This window comes from Stegastes partitus, unplaced genomic scaffold (genome assembly GCF_000690725.1).
Source record: "Stegastes partitus isolate 25-593 unplaced genomic scaffold, Stegastes_partitus-1.0.2 Scaffold31, whole genome shotgun sequence".
NCBI lineage: Eukaryota > Metazoa > Chordata > Actinopteri > Pomacentridae > Stegastes > Stegastes partitus.
The window spans coordinates 338800-357466 of record NW_007577762.1 but is presented as its reverse complement, the minus strand read 5'-3'; the positions used below and the strand labels follow the sequence as shown (position 1 = coordinate 357466).

At 41.9% G+C, this 18667-nt stretch overlaps 1 protein-coding gene across 1 annotated transcript in view; it reads right to left on the bottom strand.

The window, feature by feature from the left end:
* The window catches only part of syde2 (synapse defective 1, Rho GTPase, homolog 2 (C. elegans)), a 54336-nt gene that overhangs the window by 31840 nt on the left and 3829 nt on the right, over positions 1 to 18667 (bottom strand). Inside the window, exons 2-3 of the mRNA XM_008299623.1 lie at positions 11479 to 11756; positions 10367 to 10763 (exon numbers count right to left, since the gene is read on the bottom strand). Coding sequence (XP_008297845.1) covers positions 10367 to 10763; positions 11479 to 11756 — 675 coding nt within the window. The remainder of the gene's footprint in view (positions 1 to 10366; positions 10764 to 11478; positions 11757 to 18667) is intronic.

The following is an 18667-nucleotide window of genomic DNA, read 5'->3' as shown; positions in this document are numbered from 1 at the left end:
CCTCAACATGTTTTTGGACTGTGTGGGAGGAAGCTGGAGAACCCGGAGAGAACCCACGCTGCACGGGGAGAACATGCAAACTCCACGCAGAAAGATTCCGGTGCCCCCACCGGGACGCGAACCGGCAACCTTATTGCTGCGAGACAACAGTGCTACCAACTGCATCACCCTGCAGCTCGTAATTTGATCCATTATTCTTAAAAAAATATTTTTTATAAACTTTATTTATTATAGCAACTTTAACCCTTTTCAGGACTCTTGGGGTCTTTTGGACCCCAGGCCATTTGGTTTAGTTGACAGGTTTTGTTATTTTATTTTTGAAGATTTATTTTTTAAAATATAAAAACAGGGACATAAGTCATGCATTTGGAACTAAAATACATCAACTTATCAGAAAATGTATTTAACATACAAAATACAAAAGTCTATAATAAATACCAACCAACATTTTACACGTTCATTCTTGGGGTCCAATGGACCCCGAAAGACCTTCTACATATGGCAACATAAAAGTCCTGAATAGGGTAAGGGCCAGTCAACAAGTGCTTAAAATGTTTCCAATGTGTAAAGATTGCATATCACTTTGCTAATGTGCCTGAACAGTTTCTTTTGTTTCCCTCAGAATATCCTGACTGTTACTGTCATAATCACAACAGATAATTTAGAAATGCATCTTGCACAGTATCACTTGGACACAGTGTCTCGTACCAACAGCAAGGTGTTTTGTACTTTTGGATTTTAGTACGTATACCTCTGGCTTGAAAACTAATGTAGGTCTAGATTGATGACTAAATGTTTTCAGAGCCCAATCACTGACCTGGATACTGCCCTCTCTGTCATCTACTATATTTTAAAAAAATCCATCTGGCAAGGAAAGAAAAGGACCTGACACAGAGCCAACTACGATTTGAGCGATTAAAGTGGAATTTGTCAAATTATGGGCCTGCTACTTGCCCACTGGGAAGCCTGAGCCTCACTAAAACAGCTATTTTCTGCATTCAGCACTCTTTTAACAAGAGTTCCTGCATGCCTACCCTGATTTTTTTATATATATACTGTAGAGGGGATACCCCGCTGCATGTTTCATGGAAGATTAAAACTGGAACACATGACTCAGTAGGAAGAATTTACTATTTGAGGGCCTTTTGATGAGTGTTTTTAGATCTGGCCTAGATATTAAACAAGACACTTGAGACTGCTGAGCTATTCACATGTTTAATACATTCATGGCATAAACTTTTATTGATTTTGGATTTCTTGCTTCAACTGCAAATGTATTTATTGTTTTTATTGGCCAGTTCTTTCCCTGAATAAGCCTCCGAAACAAAAAGTGATTCTGTATGAGGGAGAAAAACAGAGAGAGAGAGTGATACAAAGTGGACAGAAGAGAGAGAGAGAGCCTGACCCTGCCAACATCACCAGCTCTATTTTCAGAGGGGACCTGCTGTGCTATTCTGGGTTGAGGGCCCGCCACTGAAAAGAGGGAGGCAGAGGAGGTGCAACAGGATGGAGAGAAGGGTAAGATGGGGGGCAGGAGCAGGGCAGGGTGTAGCCGGCAGATGAGGGACAAAGGCGCCCCTTGTCCAGGCACTCAGAGGTCTGGATGGTCGACTGGTGAATGTACAAATGAACACGGCTGTTCTCTCACATTCCTCATCAAACCATGTTTAGCCTCCTTTTAGTTTGGCTGAGTAGCCTTCCCTGTCACGGCTTCCTGCCAATAATAGACACAGAGGCGCTCTAAGGAGGGAGAAAATGGGTGGAGGGCACTGGAGGTGCAACTTCACCAAACAACATCTGGGGAGGGGTCGGGTACACAGAGTCCTCTGGTCAGAGCTGAAACAAGGTTTTCAGGAGTGAAATTCCTTTTACATGAAACACAGCTAATCAGCGTGAGTTCTTCTATAATCTGAATTTATCTACATGTTACACTGAGCACTACATTAGAATACTAATCAGAATGAAAATAAGGATCCTGGGGAATTAATTTGGGACACATATGTCACATTTAGAGAAACTGTAAGTAACCATAGAGGATGTTGTCAGTAGAGACCATATTTATCTACAGACTACAAAACTGGCAATAATTCATCCATGTGAAAAACTACATGTTAGAGCCTGGTAATAATACGCCATTCTTTATCAGGTTAGTCGACTTGCATCATGTTCACAGCTGCAACTAAAGTTTATTTTCACTCTTGATTGATTTGTTGACTATTATCTCAATTGCTCGATTAGTTGTTTGGGATATTCAGTTTTGCTGACAAAGACAATTAAAGAAAACAGAAAATGTTCAGATTTAAGAAGCTGGAATCAGAGAATATTTTTATATTATATTTTTTCTTTAAAAATTACTTTAACAGATTGATTATCAAAACAGGTTGCAATTAGTTCAATAGTCGGCAGCTAATAGATTACTAGACTATTTGCTGCTCAATTATTAACTATTTGTCCGAATGTATAGCTCACCGCAAATTATAATCAAAACATAAATTTGAAATTTGTACGACTTAAATAGCTTTTTTTTTTCTCATTGTACAACTTTGATGCCTAATTTCTACTCATATCTTAGTTGGAGAAACATATACAGTATATGTTTCAGCTTTTTTGGCTCATTTAACAATAAATGCTGCTACGCACATCAGTGTCAGATAAAAACTTGGCTTAAATAAAATGCAGTCTAAAGATTTAAGGTCAGCATTTCTAGATTATATCATGAATAGCTGAACAATGTAAAGTAAACGTGAATACGTATAATATTGTGATGATGACTGTAATCAAACAGACCAACAGTGAAAATCAAAATCATTTCTATCTGTGTCCTGCTGTCGTTCCACTTATTTGATAATCAACATGAACCGGGGCAACGTGCATGAGGCCTGTAAGGCAGATCTGCCTCAGACAAAGTTAATGACTGTTGCATTGTTAATGACTGTGGCTTCACACACACACGCACACATGAAAGCTGTGTCCTCTGTAGCCTTTGGCCTTGTGGCAGCAGCCAGCAGAGTAACGTGACACCTCACTAGCTGAGGTTCAGGGGCGATGGTTTGACACTCAACCCTCCAGGGCCATGTTCTGGGGTCAGAGGCCAAAAGGTCTGCATTCCTCTGGGTGACACCTGAGCCGGTTAACTGTGTCCACCCCCCAACACTTTAACACGCACATGCACTCACCATATTACTGTAACACAAAGAGAGAGTGCACGTAAATATGCACGCATAAAGAGAAACACACACATGCCCTCCCTGACCCTGCTGCCCTCCTCAGACACCCGGCCACTGACACCTCTTAACAAAGCCCAGGAATTTATGACGACGGCTTTTCCCAGCGCTGGCACCAGACAGGTGCAGGAGGAGGGACTGCAGTTTGTGTGTGTGTGTGTGTGTGTGTGTGTGTGTGTGTGTGTATGTGTGTGTATGTGTGTGTGTGCATGTGAGCAACTGACTGATCATTATCAAATATGCCTGATATTTGTTTCGACAATCCTTGAGCGAGTGACAAATTGTCACTCTAGCCAATAAGAAGACATAGATAGTTGGAAAAAATGAACTGTCCTCTGATTAAACAAATATTAGGCGCCTGGTTTACAAGACTGTGAGTCTGTGTGTGTGTGAGAGAGAGAGAAAATGAGAGAGCCAGTCACTGAGCTTACTCTGATAAGCCTCAGAGGGAGACAATAATCTGCTGTTCCCAATTGCCCCTATAAAACCATTTGCATTCACTTAAGCGCATGTGTGTGTCTGTACAAGCATGTCTGCCAAATGCGTGTGTTAAATGTAAAAACAGAAAGGAGCAGGGTGTGCTGACAAACAAGGGGAATGTAAATAAAGGGGTGAATGGCATGCTTGTCCTATAGTTTCTTCCCTCTGTGACCGAGGCTCAGCTTCGAGCTGCTTCCTCTCTCCTTGGCTCTGTTTGGTGTTGGAAGGCCTTTCAGGGGCCGCAGGAGCCCGGCCGTTTCATTACAATGGTTACAAAACCCCTGCTAATATATCCAAGCATGCAGTCCTTCTCGCTAGCACAACATGGCCCCCTGCCAAAACACTCCGCATGTAGCCTACCGCTGCCGGCATTTCTGCCCCGCTGTAACTCAACCGACAGAGTGGCTGCTAATTCTAGTCAGCCTGCAGCAACATCGACCTCACTGTACAGACACAAGTGAACAAGATACTAACAGCTATGTGATACCTGTTGACAAAACAGGCCAGAGACATTTTTAGTGTGTACATACACTGGAGCTGTGCCGAAATGAAATTACTTCCTCACTGCCATAATGTAATGCAATTATATCAATAAAAAGAAATGGCTAACTTCATCACACAGGATGAGGAAAGGATTCCACAGAAGACCACAGGATGTGACGGGAGAAAAAAATAAGGCTGAAGCAAGAATTTATCAAAGATATGTCTATTAGTTAAACTATGTAACTATGACAGTACTGCTTTTGCTTGAAACAAAAGTGCCTCTGCAAAGAGAAGAAATGACAACGTTCTCTAAAATACACCGAAAAGCCACAAGATGAAAACAGACAGATGACGTGAATAAAACTGATCATCTCGGTCCAGTGCAATGTTCTGCTAGGAAATCCTCGCATTCAATTTGATGTTACTTGAATAATTACCACCCACATGCTCCACTGCAAAAACTGCTCAGGAATGTCTTGAGGAACACAACAAAGAGCCCAAGGCTTTAACCCACCTCCCCAAATCCCAGTTTGATTGGGATTCCATGGGATGCGCTGGAACAAGTTTGATCCACCCCTCAACCCACAGGACGCAACAGGATCCACACATTCCAATGCCACCTTCAGGACACCTCCAGATGTCGCATGTCCATGCCCTGATAGGTCAGAGCTATTTGGCGGCACGGTATATAATATCAGCATGATATTAGGCAGGTGGTTTTTATGTTGTAACCATAGCACCCACTAAACTTCAGGAGAAACAAGTAGTGGTGCTACGACACACAGCAAATGCTGAAAGACTTTGAGAATTACTCAATTTGTCATCTAACACCTACACTGATATCAAGAGATGCATCATCTACGTGACTCAGCTCTACAAGTGACTGATCAATCATTCGTTTTGCCTTCCAACTGTCGGCGAAAAAAAAAAGCCTTCCGACTTCTTTTCCAGGTTGTGTAAAGCAGAGACAAACAGCCCATTCAGTCACAACCAGGTGCTGACGTGTGAGAGAGAAGCACTGCAGGTCAAGCACCAGACTGAAATTAGTTTCATAATCACCAGTTGGACATACGTTTTACGCAGCGCTGTCTGCATGGAGTTGAGGTTTGCAGTGACCAGCGCTGCAGAGACAAAATTATTTATTGCTGGCCTGAAATGTGAGGATTTGCTGCTCTTTGTGTGTAAATTGGTTGTGGAATGTTGGTCAGACAAAACAAGCGATATGTAGACATCGCTTTGGCTCTGGAGAGTTATAGTGAGCTTTTATAATCCATTTAATTGAAAAAATAATGAACAGATTAATGAGTATTCAAAATAATTGTTACTGTCATGAATGCAGCGCTAACATGTTCAAGACCTAACACTCTACCAACTGAACTACACTAATGTGACTGTGACCTCTAATTCCTGTATGGCCAGTAACTGTATAGAAAGATGATGCTTTCACACAAAAACTTCTTTATCTATCAAAACAGGGAGCAGAACAGATTTCTGCAGCTGCTCTGCTGGCGAAATGAAGAACAGACCAGAAAGTCAGAGCCATGAGAAAACTATGTGACCTGAACTTCACATCTAACGTCCAGCTAAGGAATCTGTTCTGGATTTGAAGTGCAGCTCTCACAGTGTTGCTTCTCCAAGTTGTTGACTTCCTCCAGACCCAACCGTGCAATCGTCAGCCCAGATTAGGTTCCAGGTTTGAACTCCGAGGCTTGAACTCTCTGTAACTTTAGCAGCCGAGGCCAACTCTCAAACGCCACAGTCAGTGTGGCCAAAACAACCCCCAGAAATAGCGCTGATCCCATTTCTGAGCGCCGGCCAAGTCAGATTCCCCAAACCAGCGCGAAAGGGAACAAGAGATTGGGAACACACCAAGCTCACCACCCCCCAAAGTCCATCAATCATTATTGTCCATACAAATAGAGCATTCAGATGGACAAAAAGTCAGTCAATAGGCAGCACACGAGGAGTCTGGAGTGTATCCGGTGAAGGAAAAAGAACCAGCCAGCCGAACAGAGGAAAACTATAGTCGCTGAGAGTCATCTACATCTGCACTGCTTCATTAATTCAGCAGACGCTCTTATTCATGCTCAATCAACGAAAGGCCTGTCAAATTTTTAGCCCTTCAGATAAAGTGGAGTTTGAATGGGGTCATTTTCATTAAGAATCGGAAACAGAAGACAGAAAAGATGGGATGAAAATAGCGACGTTTAACACTGTGGCTGCACTCTTTGTTTTTTGGGAAAGACTTTGTTGGAGTGTAGATCAAAGGGCATTAAGTGGCGTGGGTGCATTTAGAAAACCCATTATGTGGTAAAAGAAGCACACATACAGCAGATGCGGTAAAGATATGAAACGCTGTGGTGGTAACAGTCGTGTTGCCATCAACAAATGCATGTCTTTAGTGAGGTTTAGTTAAGTTTAGGAATTTGCTATTTTTGTACACTTACGGAGAGGAATTAAATATAATAGCGTACTTAGATTTGAGCAAGTTCATAAACTACTAACCAAGGCCAAGTTATTTTAATATGTAATCTGAGCATTTTTAAATGTTTGGAAGCATACTCTTTAGTCTTTCAGGTTCACCTGATTGAGCATCGTGTCTGCATTAGCGTTTGTCAGTTCCATTAACATTATGTAACATTTCATTCTCTACTTTCTGTGCTGCATTACATCACTGCAATAACTTGTATTATGATAGAATGATGTAACATTTTGAGGAGTCTGCTAAATGGTTGTCATATTTTACCGAAATGAAAGGAAACCAACTAGTGCTGGTAAATAGAAAAAATGTAAATCTAAAGTCTAAAGCACCAACATGCAGCAATTAATTGATCGATAAATCAGCCCTTAACTACAACAGTTTTCACCAGCTATTTGAATAATTGATTCATCTTCTTTTTTTTTTTTTGTCCTTTCAACATTCTCTAATTAAAATCTCTGCCTCTGGTTTTCGCTCTGATTTTATCCCTAAAAGTTCTGACTCCGAGTGGTGATTTCTATCTCTGTCACTTTGATGTTTCTTTCAGAATGTTGCTTCACTTAACGCTATTCTTTCTTAGAAGCTCCATGATACATAGTGGGCATCATCCTAATTGTGTCACAGCCAATCATGCTTTTGCTGAGTACGTGTGCAGGAGGGGAAGTTTGGACATGTACTCAGCATCGGTACAGTTCCTCTGAAAAACAGCTCATATGTCAAATGAAGACATAAGATTGTCTCCCCCGAGGCTATGAGTATCTGCTAGGATTTAAATTCTGTCACCTGCCCAAGTCCATGCAGACCCCTTCTACATTACAAGGGTTATAGTGAACATGTTCAGCAGCAGTGCACCGATCCGCTGTACATGCGGAACTAGAAAGTAGTGCAATGACAACAACTATGCGTCCGTGGTGTCTGCAGCTGTCCACAAGAGAGTATAGCTGAGTGAACTCCTCCCCAACCCACAAAAGAATATTCCAGTCTATATAGCTGAAATAAGGCAACACAAGTTTGACATGTTATCTGACAGAGCTGGCAAAAATATGCAAAAAGTCCCTCAGACATGTTTTGGTGATTATCTGAGGTCTCCAACAGGTCTGGTGCTTTGGGCCACAGCAGGCTGTTATCCTTTTCACTGCTGCCCACCATCCCCCAACACTCCACCAGTGCAAAGTGGAGGAGGAGTGCAGTGTCATTCTGCAGCCAGTACAAACTGTGTTAACACCAACCCCAATGCACACAGTCATTTCTGAAGTAGAGGAGGTTTCTAACTAAAGTTGAAAAAAGACTGTGAACCATAGTGCCCACAATGTCTAGCATACACAAGCAACCAGAAATGAGTGAGAGTCCTTGTTGATGACACGTAGCCGGGCACGTCGCTCCTTTTTTTGTTGCAGTGAAGTGTGGGATGGCGTCGCCAAACCCACAGGAATCAATTGCAAAGTCAACAGGCAGCAGGGAGGGCAGGCAGTTCCGGAGCAGGAGGGAAAAGAAAAAAAAAACAACACTGCCTGCTCCCTTGTCTCATTTTCACAGCAACGAGTGAACCCTCACTATCACAGGCCTGCTGCTCGCTGCTCCTGTTCAACAGAATTTTATTACAGGATGGAAATGAGGTACAAGTCTTTGAATGGCAGCAAGCTGAGTGAAAATTAATCACTTCTGAAAAAGGTGGACACCTCAGTGAGCATTAAGAAAGCCTTTCTGTTCACAGAAGCTGAGGACTAGATTTCTTCTCGGGTAAAATTGCTGAACAAGCCACTCCAGCTTCCAATTATGTCCGCTCATCTGCTTACCCAGCATGAAAGAACCTAATGATACCAGAACATTTCATCTATACTGCAAAACAGGTCTGAAACCTCTCAAAAGGTGCACCTAGAAATAGCCTCAATTTAATTAGCTCTCTGCTGCATGATTAGTGCCTTTCCTGGGCCGGTACACTGAGACTCATACGGGACTGGTTTTAATCCTAATCCTACAAGGAAAGTCTCTCAGGACGCAGAGTTTTGCTGAGCCACACGTGATGTCAGAGAAAAGCCAGGAGTTTGACGCCAGTCAATGAGGATCAAGGAGGTTATCAACCGCCAATCAAACTCCATGTCCTCGTCAAGGGCAGATTTGTTTTAGGAGATAATGCACCAACTCAAGAGGTGAAAGTTTCTCGCTAAAACCCTATGCAGGATAAACTGTTCCTTCACTGGTCCTGATTATTGGTTTAAAACATGGAAAAAGTGCAGTCACAAGCATGTTTAATCTAAAGGAACTCAGTGTCTCAATGGATTGTGGTTTGAACTCCTAAAAGCTGGAGTATTTGTGGGTAAAAGTTATAACTGAGTTCATTCCTGCTGTAAAACAGTTATTGTGTGGACACTAAAGCTCCAGTATTATATTTCAGTGTACCCAAACTATTCAGGCAGGCTTTGTGCTCATACAACTAGAAAAGGCTGTTGCGTGCCACAGAAAAGTGTTGTCAAAAGTTGTAATTATAGGCTCAGCTCAAGACGTGCCAATTGGTTCAAACTAGCATGTTGCCACATCACAGGGAACAAAAAGTCGGAAGTTAGAAAAAACAGGCCGAGCTTATTAAGAGACAGGGAGCCGTGTGCTGGCTGTCATCATTAAGTCGTCGCTGTAGACCAGAGTTGTCAACGATTTTTTTCGTGCGCACAAAGCAAAGAGAGAGCACCACGGTTCATTTATATTAATTCTGTTTAAGCTCCGCAGGTCATGAATTTGTCTTTTGAACACACCTTAAGTGCAGTTTTAATGAGCGAAAAGCAAAATAATGTTTGCTCATTTTAAGACAAAAAAAAGCTTTATGAAAGTCCAATTTACAGAGTTCACAGCCCTCTGTATGTGTGTGAGCTGCAGTCACAAGTAAATGGATATTCTTTCCTCTCAGGAATGCCAGTTCGGAATTCCTCCTGGCTAATGTCTGTCTGAGTTTAACTAATGAGGGACACTGATATGGAGTGATATGATTAGACAGCCATGGCTCCTGTCTGCTCACATCAAGACGAACAGAAAAAGAAAAAACAGAGCTAGTTTAGGTATTGTGTTATAGACTTTTGTTGTATGGCGCCTGGAAGTTGATCAATGGTTCACAGTCTTCACAAATGTTTACAATTTATCTGTAATTCTGTCCACTCTGTAAATCTGCTATTGCTTAACTGTCCATCCTGGAAGGTTGAAGCCTCCTGTTGCTCTACCTGAGGTTTCTTGCATTTTTTTTTCCCTCTACAGGTATTTTGGGGGAGTTTTAAGGACAGAATACGTACAGAATGTGAAAGCCCCTGAGGCACACATGATATTGGTCTATATAAATAGAATTAACTTGACTCGACTTGACTGGATTCCAAGAGGAATTACGGATTCTCTGTTTTTGCTGCTCTTGCATCTTAAACTACACACTCAAATACGTCGTCAGGAAGAAGAATTTGAAGCTAAATAAGTCTGTTGATCCGTTGATTGGAAACATCATCAACACTAGCTGTAATTAGTGTTTAAGGTGCGCACAACCGCAAAAATCTGCCGTGAGAGACTAGCTGAGAGACAAGACGACAAACAGCAGTTGGCCCTCAAGCATCAGCGCAATAAAGTGGAAGAGAAAGAGTGAATGAAGAAGATGACAAAAAGCAGGAAGGGAATCAAAGTAGGAGAAGTTGTGAGTGTCTTTCATATGTTTTTTTTCTCGCCGTACCTGTTGGTCTGCTGGTAGAAGGCCCCCCCTCCTCCTGAGGTTTGCACGCGAGCATCTGTCTGTGCAGATGTGGTGCCTCTGTGGAATGTACAGCATTCCCTTGACTCACATCTCCTGAGCCGCCACCGAGGCTTTCCACGAGCGCCTCTGAGCCAGCACCGCTCGATCCCTCCGTGGTTCTCCCACCATGACCCGCATCCCCTCCCCCGCTGGGCCTCCTCTGAGGGTCTGCTCGAGAGGGGACCAGCAGCCGAACGGAGGGTCGGTGAGAAACCTCTGGTTCGTCATCCTCGGGGATCGGGTTGTACCAGATCTCTCCTTCATCGTCTGCATCGTTCTCCTCAGCTGGGTCCACGCTCCGAGGGTGGGGGGACACTTTCACCTGACCAACGCCGGCCTGAAACAAGAAGGACACAGCTTCCTGTTAAATTATGATGAAAAAATTTGAGATGAAGCAGGATCCATGTGAGATAAAACACTTGCAACAACCACTGTGAAGAATTTCTCTGTTGCTGTTCCACATTATGCGGGAATATTTCATGTACTTAGCAAGACTTGAAACAATTAGCCAAAGTAGCAACTAGCATACCGTCGCTAAAGCTCTGTAATAAACACGTTATAACCCATTTGTGGTTTTATGATGGGTTATTTGCAGGACTGATTCTTCTTCTTTAGTCTTCTTTTCGTTACCTTTTCACACAGCTAAGCTAGCTGCTTCCCCTCTTTCTCAGCCTTATGCTAAGCTAAGCTAACTGGCTTCTGGCTGTAGCTTCATATTTAACACTTATGCATCAATCCTACCATCTAATTCTCAACAAGAAAGTCTATAAACAAATCTTAAACCTTTCATTCAAATGGGCTATACTGTGTATGTATGTCCATCCAGTTGGGTTTACAGCCTGTTGTGATGTCACAATATCACAACAGTCTGAAACAGCCCATTTGAAACAGGGCTAAAACTTTACAAAATGAACAATCTGTGCTGTATTTCAAGCTAAAACCTGACAAGCACATTTTGGGGAAATATGAGACTTACATTTATTTGTTGAAAAGGTACATAACAGGAGACCTTTAAATCTCATCTTTGGAAAAACAGGGACTGTGAGGCTGACCTGAGGCAGCTGCAGGCGGACCGGACGTGGCGTAGCTCCCCCTGAGGGTCTCAGGTGGTCTGGGGAGGGACTGGGAGGAGGTGGCTGATGGGAGTCCTCCTCAGCTCCCTGCAGCTCATCCTTGGCGCAGTGATTCTTCGCAAGGGAGCTCTGCTGCAGCCAGTTGCGCTTCTTGGAGACAGTGATGGTGGTGAGCTGAGGCCTCCACGACGAAGGCTCGTTGGGCCTGGCCACCTCTCGGCCATTAGCACAGGGGGTTGGGACATTCTCAATGAAAGCTGAAGGAGCATTGGAGAAAGAAAGGCCGTGAGAGATACAACTTCAGGCAAGGAGACACTAGAAAATCATTTGTTTGGCATAAAAAAAGGACACAATTGTGACGATCATCATTTAAGTAATTATTGAATCATAGAAACTGATTTTTAATTTCAGTCTATCCATGTGTTCAGTTGAAGAAAACATCTGTATCATGAAACCACAGGTGAAGAATAAGGTCGTTAGGTTTTATACATTTTCTTCTCTCATCTTTTCCCCCTCTGGTGGGTCTTTTAAAGTCAACAAAATAAAGCCACGTCTCCGCTTTGTCTCATCCGAACGAGACGCTTTACAACTTTTTGATTGGACCATTGTCTCGTAGTTTTTATGACCGAAGTCAAACTTTCAATCACATCACCACAATCCCCTGCAGCAACGCTTCCCTTTTCTCCTCGGTGACATCCCATTTTGTGTCAGATTCAGGAATATGTGGTTTCTGAATTCAAAAGAGCTCGCTGGAAGACGGAGGGATCTAGCACGCATATCTTCCATCACAGTAAGTTAAAGGGAAAGAGAAAAAAGAGCAAGGAACCGCTGGCGTTACAGCTGTGAAAATACGAGCAGAGAGGGGAGGCGAAGAGGCCGATGATAAGTGCAGCCAGTGGCGATATGCGCACATTGAAAAAGACCAAATAATAGACATGGTGACGTGGTCCCTTAAGTCTCGGAGAAAGGAAACAAAAGAGTTCCTGCGTGGCTTTAAGTGTGTCTGAGCTTTTCAATCAGATAGTAAGAAATTCTCTTAAGAAAATCAAAACGCTCCCTTGCCTGTAAATCAAATGGCATGCCTTTATTTTTACAAGGGTTGATAGCGAATGCTGCCAGAGAAAAACAACCTGTGAGCATGTGTGTGTGTCTCAGGGAGAGTGCGGTGCTGAGGCCAGGGTCTTGCTCTAACTTGTACAGGAGGCTCGTGCAAAAGACTGTTTTGATCCTCAGCAGCTCCCAGACGAGCCCCTCCACATGCTATAATGACAACTTCTTTTCTCAAGGAAATACATTTTTATGCATGCCAGGTTCTCTGGCAAATTACAGACCTGGGATTATTTTCACTTAACAAAATCAAACATTTAACACAGGACTCGCAGCACATACATACTGTGCCATTAAAAAGTGTGAATGAGTCAGAATAAACTTCTTTTCCCCCCGTGTTTTATTAATCCAGAGAGGTCCAACAGAGGAGAAGTGAAGTACATTAAAGAAATCACATGGTTTCAGATTATATAACTTCCACTCAGCAGACTGAGACTAAGGTATTTTTTGCTTGGTTGCTTTTATTGACAAAAGCCTGAAAGTGGCACAAAGAGAGTGGAGGGCTCCACTGGGATTTGCTTTTCCCTGGAAGTCAACCAGCCTCTCTGAACAGCGTCTCCTGGCTTTCCTGTGATCTACAACTTTATAAAGCAACTGTTGTCCCATAAACTCCAACGCTATAGCTCCTCTCGCCACAACAAAACAAGTCTTGAGCTTTTTGTCCGCTACAATTAGGATACAAAGTGGGATGAAATTGATTTTGTCAGGGATGCCACTCCTCTGCATTCCAGCTGATTGTATAAGATGCTTGTGAGTATATAAAGCAGCTTTCAGTGGCAGGAAAAAAAAAAAAAACGCACTCCTACTGTAATCTCAACAGTGGAAAAAACAACAGCCTGAGAAACGCAACCAATCACAGCCTCTCAAACAAAACCACAACGCTGACAGGATGTAAAGCACATTTTGAGGTATTTCTTCTTTTCCGATCTGTTTAATTTATATACAGAATCACATCTGTATGACGTGAGCAGCAGCGTGTTTCCATTGGCCTGGGTTGGGGCTGCTTGAAGGCTCGGGGCTCAGCAGTTTTAGTGCCGACAGATGGGATAAGGGGAAACGTACATTATGTTTCTGGTGGTGTACGGTGCCATGAGTTAATGTGTAGGCCCGAGATGGCAGCCTGTACTAATCTACTAATCAGCTGTTCTTGCCTGGCAGCTCCTTGTAACCCTTTCAACTCAAAAGTGGTCTTTTTACTTATATTTGAACATTTATGAGCGGAAGCCTACAGACGGTACACTGCAATATGAGGTTAGTTTACAAAATGCTCAAAACATAAGGCTCTTTAGCCTATAATTGAGAATTTGCCAGAAAAACTCTAACATAACCAGAAAAACTACAAATGAGGGTTAACCGAAATTAAAAAGACACTGGATTTAAAGTTGCTCAAATGTTTAGAGGCACAAACACAAAAAACACAGAAAAGCTAAAAAAATTTTTTTTTAAAAAGTAACATTTAAGATGATAAAATGTAGTTTTGCTTAATCAAAGATTTACTGAAGTAAAGTAAGGGACAAAAAAGTGGACTGAACAGGCAGGGCATGATTATTCAAAGGTGCAAACGGGGAAGATTTAGGTAGAGCAGGGAACAAATATAAAGATCGAGACTGATCCAAAACTCCAGACTCTCAGCCTGGTAAAGCAAGACTGCAGAGAGGTGAGATGGTTGTGCATGGAGCTGTTGTCAGCTTGCCATCTTCTTTAAGGGGTCTTTCATAACTGGAAGAGGAAGCGTGTTCTGACACGAGCAGCATTCCAGACCACAGCTCCAGATTTACAGCTTCGCTGCTGTCTCCTTCCAATGTCACACTCCTTCACAGGAGTAAACGCTTTCCCAAACAAACAGCGGGCTGCTGCTTCGACTTAATAAGTGAGATTTTACCAATTTTCACTGCTGTCAAATATCAAACACTGGCCTGCTCCTCTCAGCCTTTTTACATCAGGATTTTTACTTGTCACTTTAGCTGACAGTCTTTGCACTGCTGAACATTCAGCCTGATGAAGGCCAGACAATGCAATTTCTGGGTCTGCTTTTCTTAAAAAATAATCTTTATACTATATATATATATATATTTAGTTCAAAGGCACTAACTGAAATCCTCCAGGTCTAACAAATGCAACAGCCTGAAGCAAGATAAAATCTACACTTGCTTTGCATCCTTATCAAAAAAAATAGGATACTTGTGAATAGAGAGAAAGAGTTTGTAGAGCTGAAGTGCTAAATGGATCATCAGTCAATAAATCAGGGATTATTCTGAGGTTTTCCTCTTTACTTTTAATCAACATACACATATGTTTCCTCACAGTGTGCCGATGTACTCATCATGAAAGTCATCATTAAATCAAAGCAGTCCTACAACTCCTATTTTTCAAATAATTCTGATTTCTTGTGAAAATCAGAAAAAAAAAGAAAATTTATTGTAGAAAACCTTTTTTGGAAAAGAAAGAAGGATTGTTAAAAGCTATTTTCACTGATTCCAACTAATTTGTTGCCTAATAAGGTAAGACAGCTTCCAAAGAAGCAAGAAAACATCTCATTTCCTCTTGTTTTTGCTATCAGAGACTGATAACCTTCACCAGCTTCTGTTAAGTACATATAAACATAATACAGAGCAAGACAAGACCCAGTCAATTAAAATTTCCATACAGGGGCTAACACAACCTGTCTGTCTGTGCTTTGGTGGTGTGAAAATACTGTGACAATGCAGGGCAAACTCACACCCCTGACCTGGAGGTAACAGATGGCCAGAGCACATAATACAGGGGTGCACGTCTGTGTGAGAAAACCTAGAGAGGGAGAGGTGGTGCATGGATGGGGAGGAGCGTTCCTGGTTTGTCTGAGGTGCTACAAGGAATGCAAGCCTTTGAAAATAAAAATAAAAAAAAGGTTATATCCTGGATGTGCTGGTGTGGACCTGTGCCATGTGAGCCTGACAGTAAACCCAATTATATTCATGTCTAAATCTTCTGTGAATCTTTTTCTCCTCCAAGACAAAGCACTTGATCCACTTTCCCAGAGGCTTTTCTTTTATTTCCCAAATTCCTTTTTCTTCATAGAGGCTCCTCTTTTGATAAGTGCAAAACACACACCAGCTAGTTTTCGCCTCCATACAGACAAAACTTTGTTGTGTATACAGAGTTTCGGAGCCCCCTTCAGAGGGAATCTTTTGCTGTGTGCCATACATTCCTGTTGACGCTCATTCATATGCTAATGAGGATTCTCAATGTAGATTTTTCTTTTTACACCAGGGCAAAGCCGAGATCGTCCAGGGTTGCATCACATGTCAACACTTGCATCCCGCTGGGGCGTCCTGGCAGAGCAGTCTGTAATGCTAATACCACTTCCTCCTCAATACGTTGGCTTCGAAACCCAAATTCTTTTCTATGTTGCAGTTCTTTCAGTGTCTCTCTTGTCCTGTTTCACTATCTGTTTTTTTTTTTTTTTTAAACCAAAAAACACACATATATATATAAATACTTAAGGGGAAAGGCCAAACAATCTTAAAAGAGGCACACGTACACACACTGTCACCCAATTAGGTGCAAAACACAGGCGAAAGCAAGACGAGTCACTGAAAGCTCTGCAGCCTCCAAACTGCGAGTCAGCAATGATTATCAGCATTCTAGTGTTTGCCCCACTGTTAGCAGATACCCTCATGTGACTCATACATCTCGTAAAACCATCCTGGTATGAACCCTGATGCCTCAAGTTTCTCCTCCATCACCTGATCTGTCTTTAGGGCGACCATCTTCCATAAATCTGTCCAAGTACAGACGCACCAGACAAGACAAATCATTGTACCTCCACCATCAGTCATGTGTTTATGTGCAAAAGAAAAAAACGCTAAGCAGCTCAGTAACAAGGTTTTTGGCACAAGGCAGAAACCAAACGCCACATCGTTCTGACATGACTTGACAGCAGTCGGGGAGGATTATGTTACACCTGCACTCGCATCTCAACTCTGAATCCACTGAGCAAGCAGGAATGAATGTATCCAAAATATTGAGCAATACTGCACAGCAACACTAACCCCGAGCAAAATAAACTCCATGTAAGATGGGTTACAAATTTCTGATGCTGTCAAAAGTTTCACAGTTTGGGAAATGTCGCTGCTGTCTTGCAGAGATTTAAATGCTGATGCAGATATTCTCATGTTTACATGTTCAAGCTAGAGCCTGAAGCCAGTTAGCTTAGCTTAGCTTAGCTTAGCACAGAGACAAAAACGTTTGGAGCTAACTTTTGAAATGTCACAAAAAAAACTTAAAAAAACAAAATACGATTTAGGCTTATTTGCATTGCCTGCTTTTGAGCAAATGAAGTCTTCAGGAATTGTTTTTAATTGGGAAAGTCGTAATTATTCTTTCATGTCAGCTAGTATTAGACATTTTCCATGCTCTCCTAAGAAAAAGCACCATCAACAGTTAGTCGAAAAAGGTGTTTCCATCTCTCATGATGTGCATTAATGCTTTCACTAAAGTCAAACATCACTTAAAGCAATTGAAAAAACTCGCTTGAGAAACTGGGAAAGTTTTTTTGGTTTTTAAAAAAAATGTTGACAGCTCTATTAACTTCTTATGTGATGCTTCAAAACATGTATATATATGGAAATATAGATAGATAAAACAGCTAATGTGGCTCTGTCCATCGCATTTGTATTCATCATTACTGAGCTTTGCAGGTACAGATAGTTTAATTGGGTAAAAAGGGAGATCCAGGCAAGCTGTTTCTTCTGTTTTCTAGTTTTTGTGCAAAGCTAAACTTGCCAACTGATAGCGGCTGTAGCTTCATATTTAGTCAACTGTTCAGATATTAACATTGATTCTGAATCTTTTATTGTCAACTTTCCATGTTAAACATACTTTGTAAACACTGGGCAGAGTCGGATGAAATAAACCCCTTCGTTTCATTTTATGCTAAGCTAAGCTAACAAACTGCTAGCTGTAGCTTCATAATAACTGTTCAGATAGGTTTCTAAATCCTCTCATCTTACTTTCTACTTCAAACATACTTTCTGAACATTGGACAGAGCCAAACAACCCAGGCCCCCCTAAGCTAAGCTCACCAACTGCTGGTTGTAGTTTCATATTTAACAGCCAGATATAAGAGTGTTATAGATCATCTCATCTTTCACCCTTACACAAAGTGTGCATATTCCCCAAAGTATGAATCTATAAGCTGACATGCAGACTGAGCATGAGTGACTGAAAAAAAAGCCCAGCACTTAGGGGAAAAAAAGTGAAAATAATATGTGCCTCCCAGGAGAGGATCTCCTCTCTTTGTGGTGTCTATGGCTCAGGCTCAACACCAGGTTTGACTGACACACCACTCCTGAGTTCAGGTCTGGCCAAAACATTACGTGTGGATACTGCATGCCTGCCGGCACGCCCGCTGCTCCGCTGCAACAAAACACAACAAACCTATAAATCCTCTTGCTGCAAATACAAACATGCATGTACGTAGCGGAGATATGCACATGTATGCTCATGTACACAGGATCCTTCACCCACACATATGCAAATAAGGACTGACATGCACAACAATGGACATGATTTTATACACTGTAATTAAAGGACAAGCCAGGACAGATATGAATTAACTCCAGTCTGATTAAGTCAATATTTTGTTCTATGACTTCATAGTGAAATTTTACTTCCAAACAACACTCAGAGAAAGGAACGGGTCTATTTTTAGAAAGTCGTAATATATAAATATTTGCATATATAAAGAGTGACCCATAAACTCAATGAAGAGTTTTAAGCCAAGACAAGCAATTCACTGGAGCTTTTGAAAGCTTTGGCATTTCTCTCTTTTTTTTTAAACGGCTCTTTGTAAGGTGCTGAGAGGCCCACAGGGGCAAGATAAGCTCAGGGCTGACCTTAATAAATACTTAATCACCCTTCATTTTGTTCATTCATGGTGAGGAATTAAGTGACACAACGCAAACAAGTTAAACAACAGGAATGGCATCCTAAATATTCAATCCAAAGTCTCTTTAAAATGCAAGTTACCATGGAGCTGTCCAGAGCAAACGACCGGGGAGGAAGGCGACATGACAGCCCA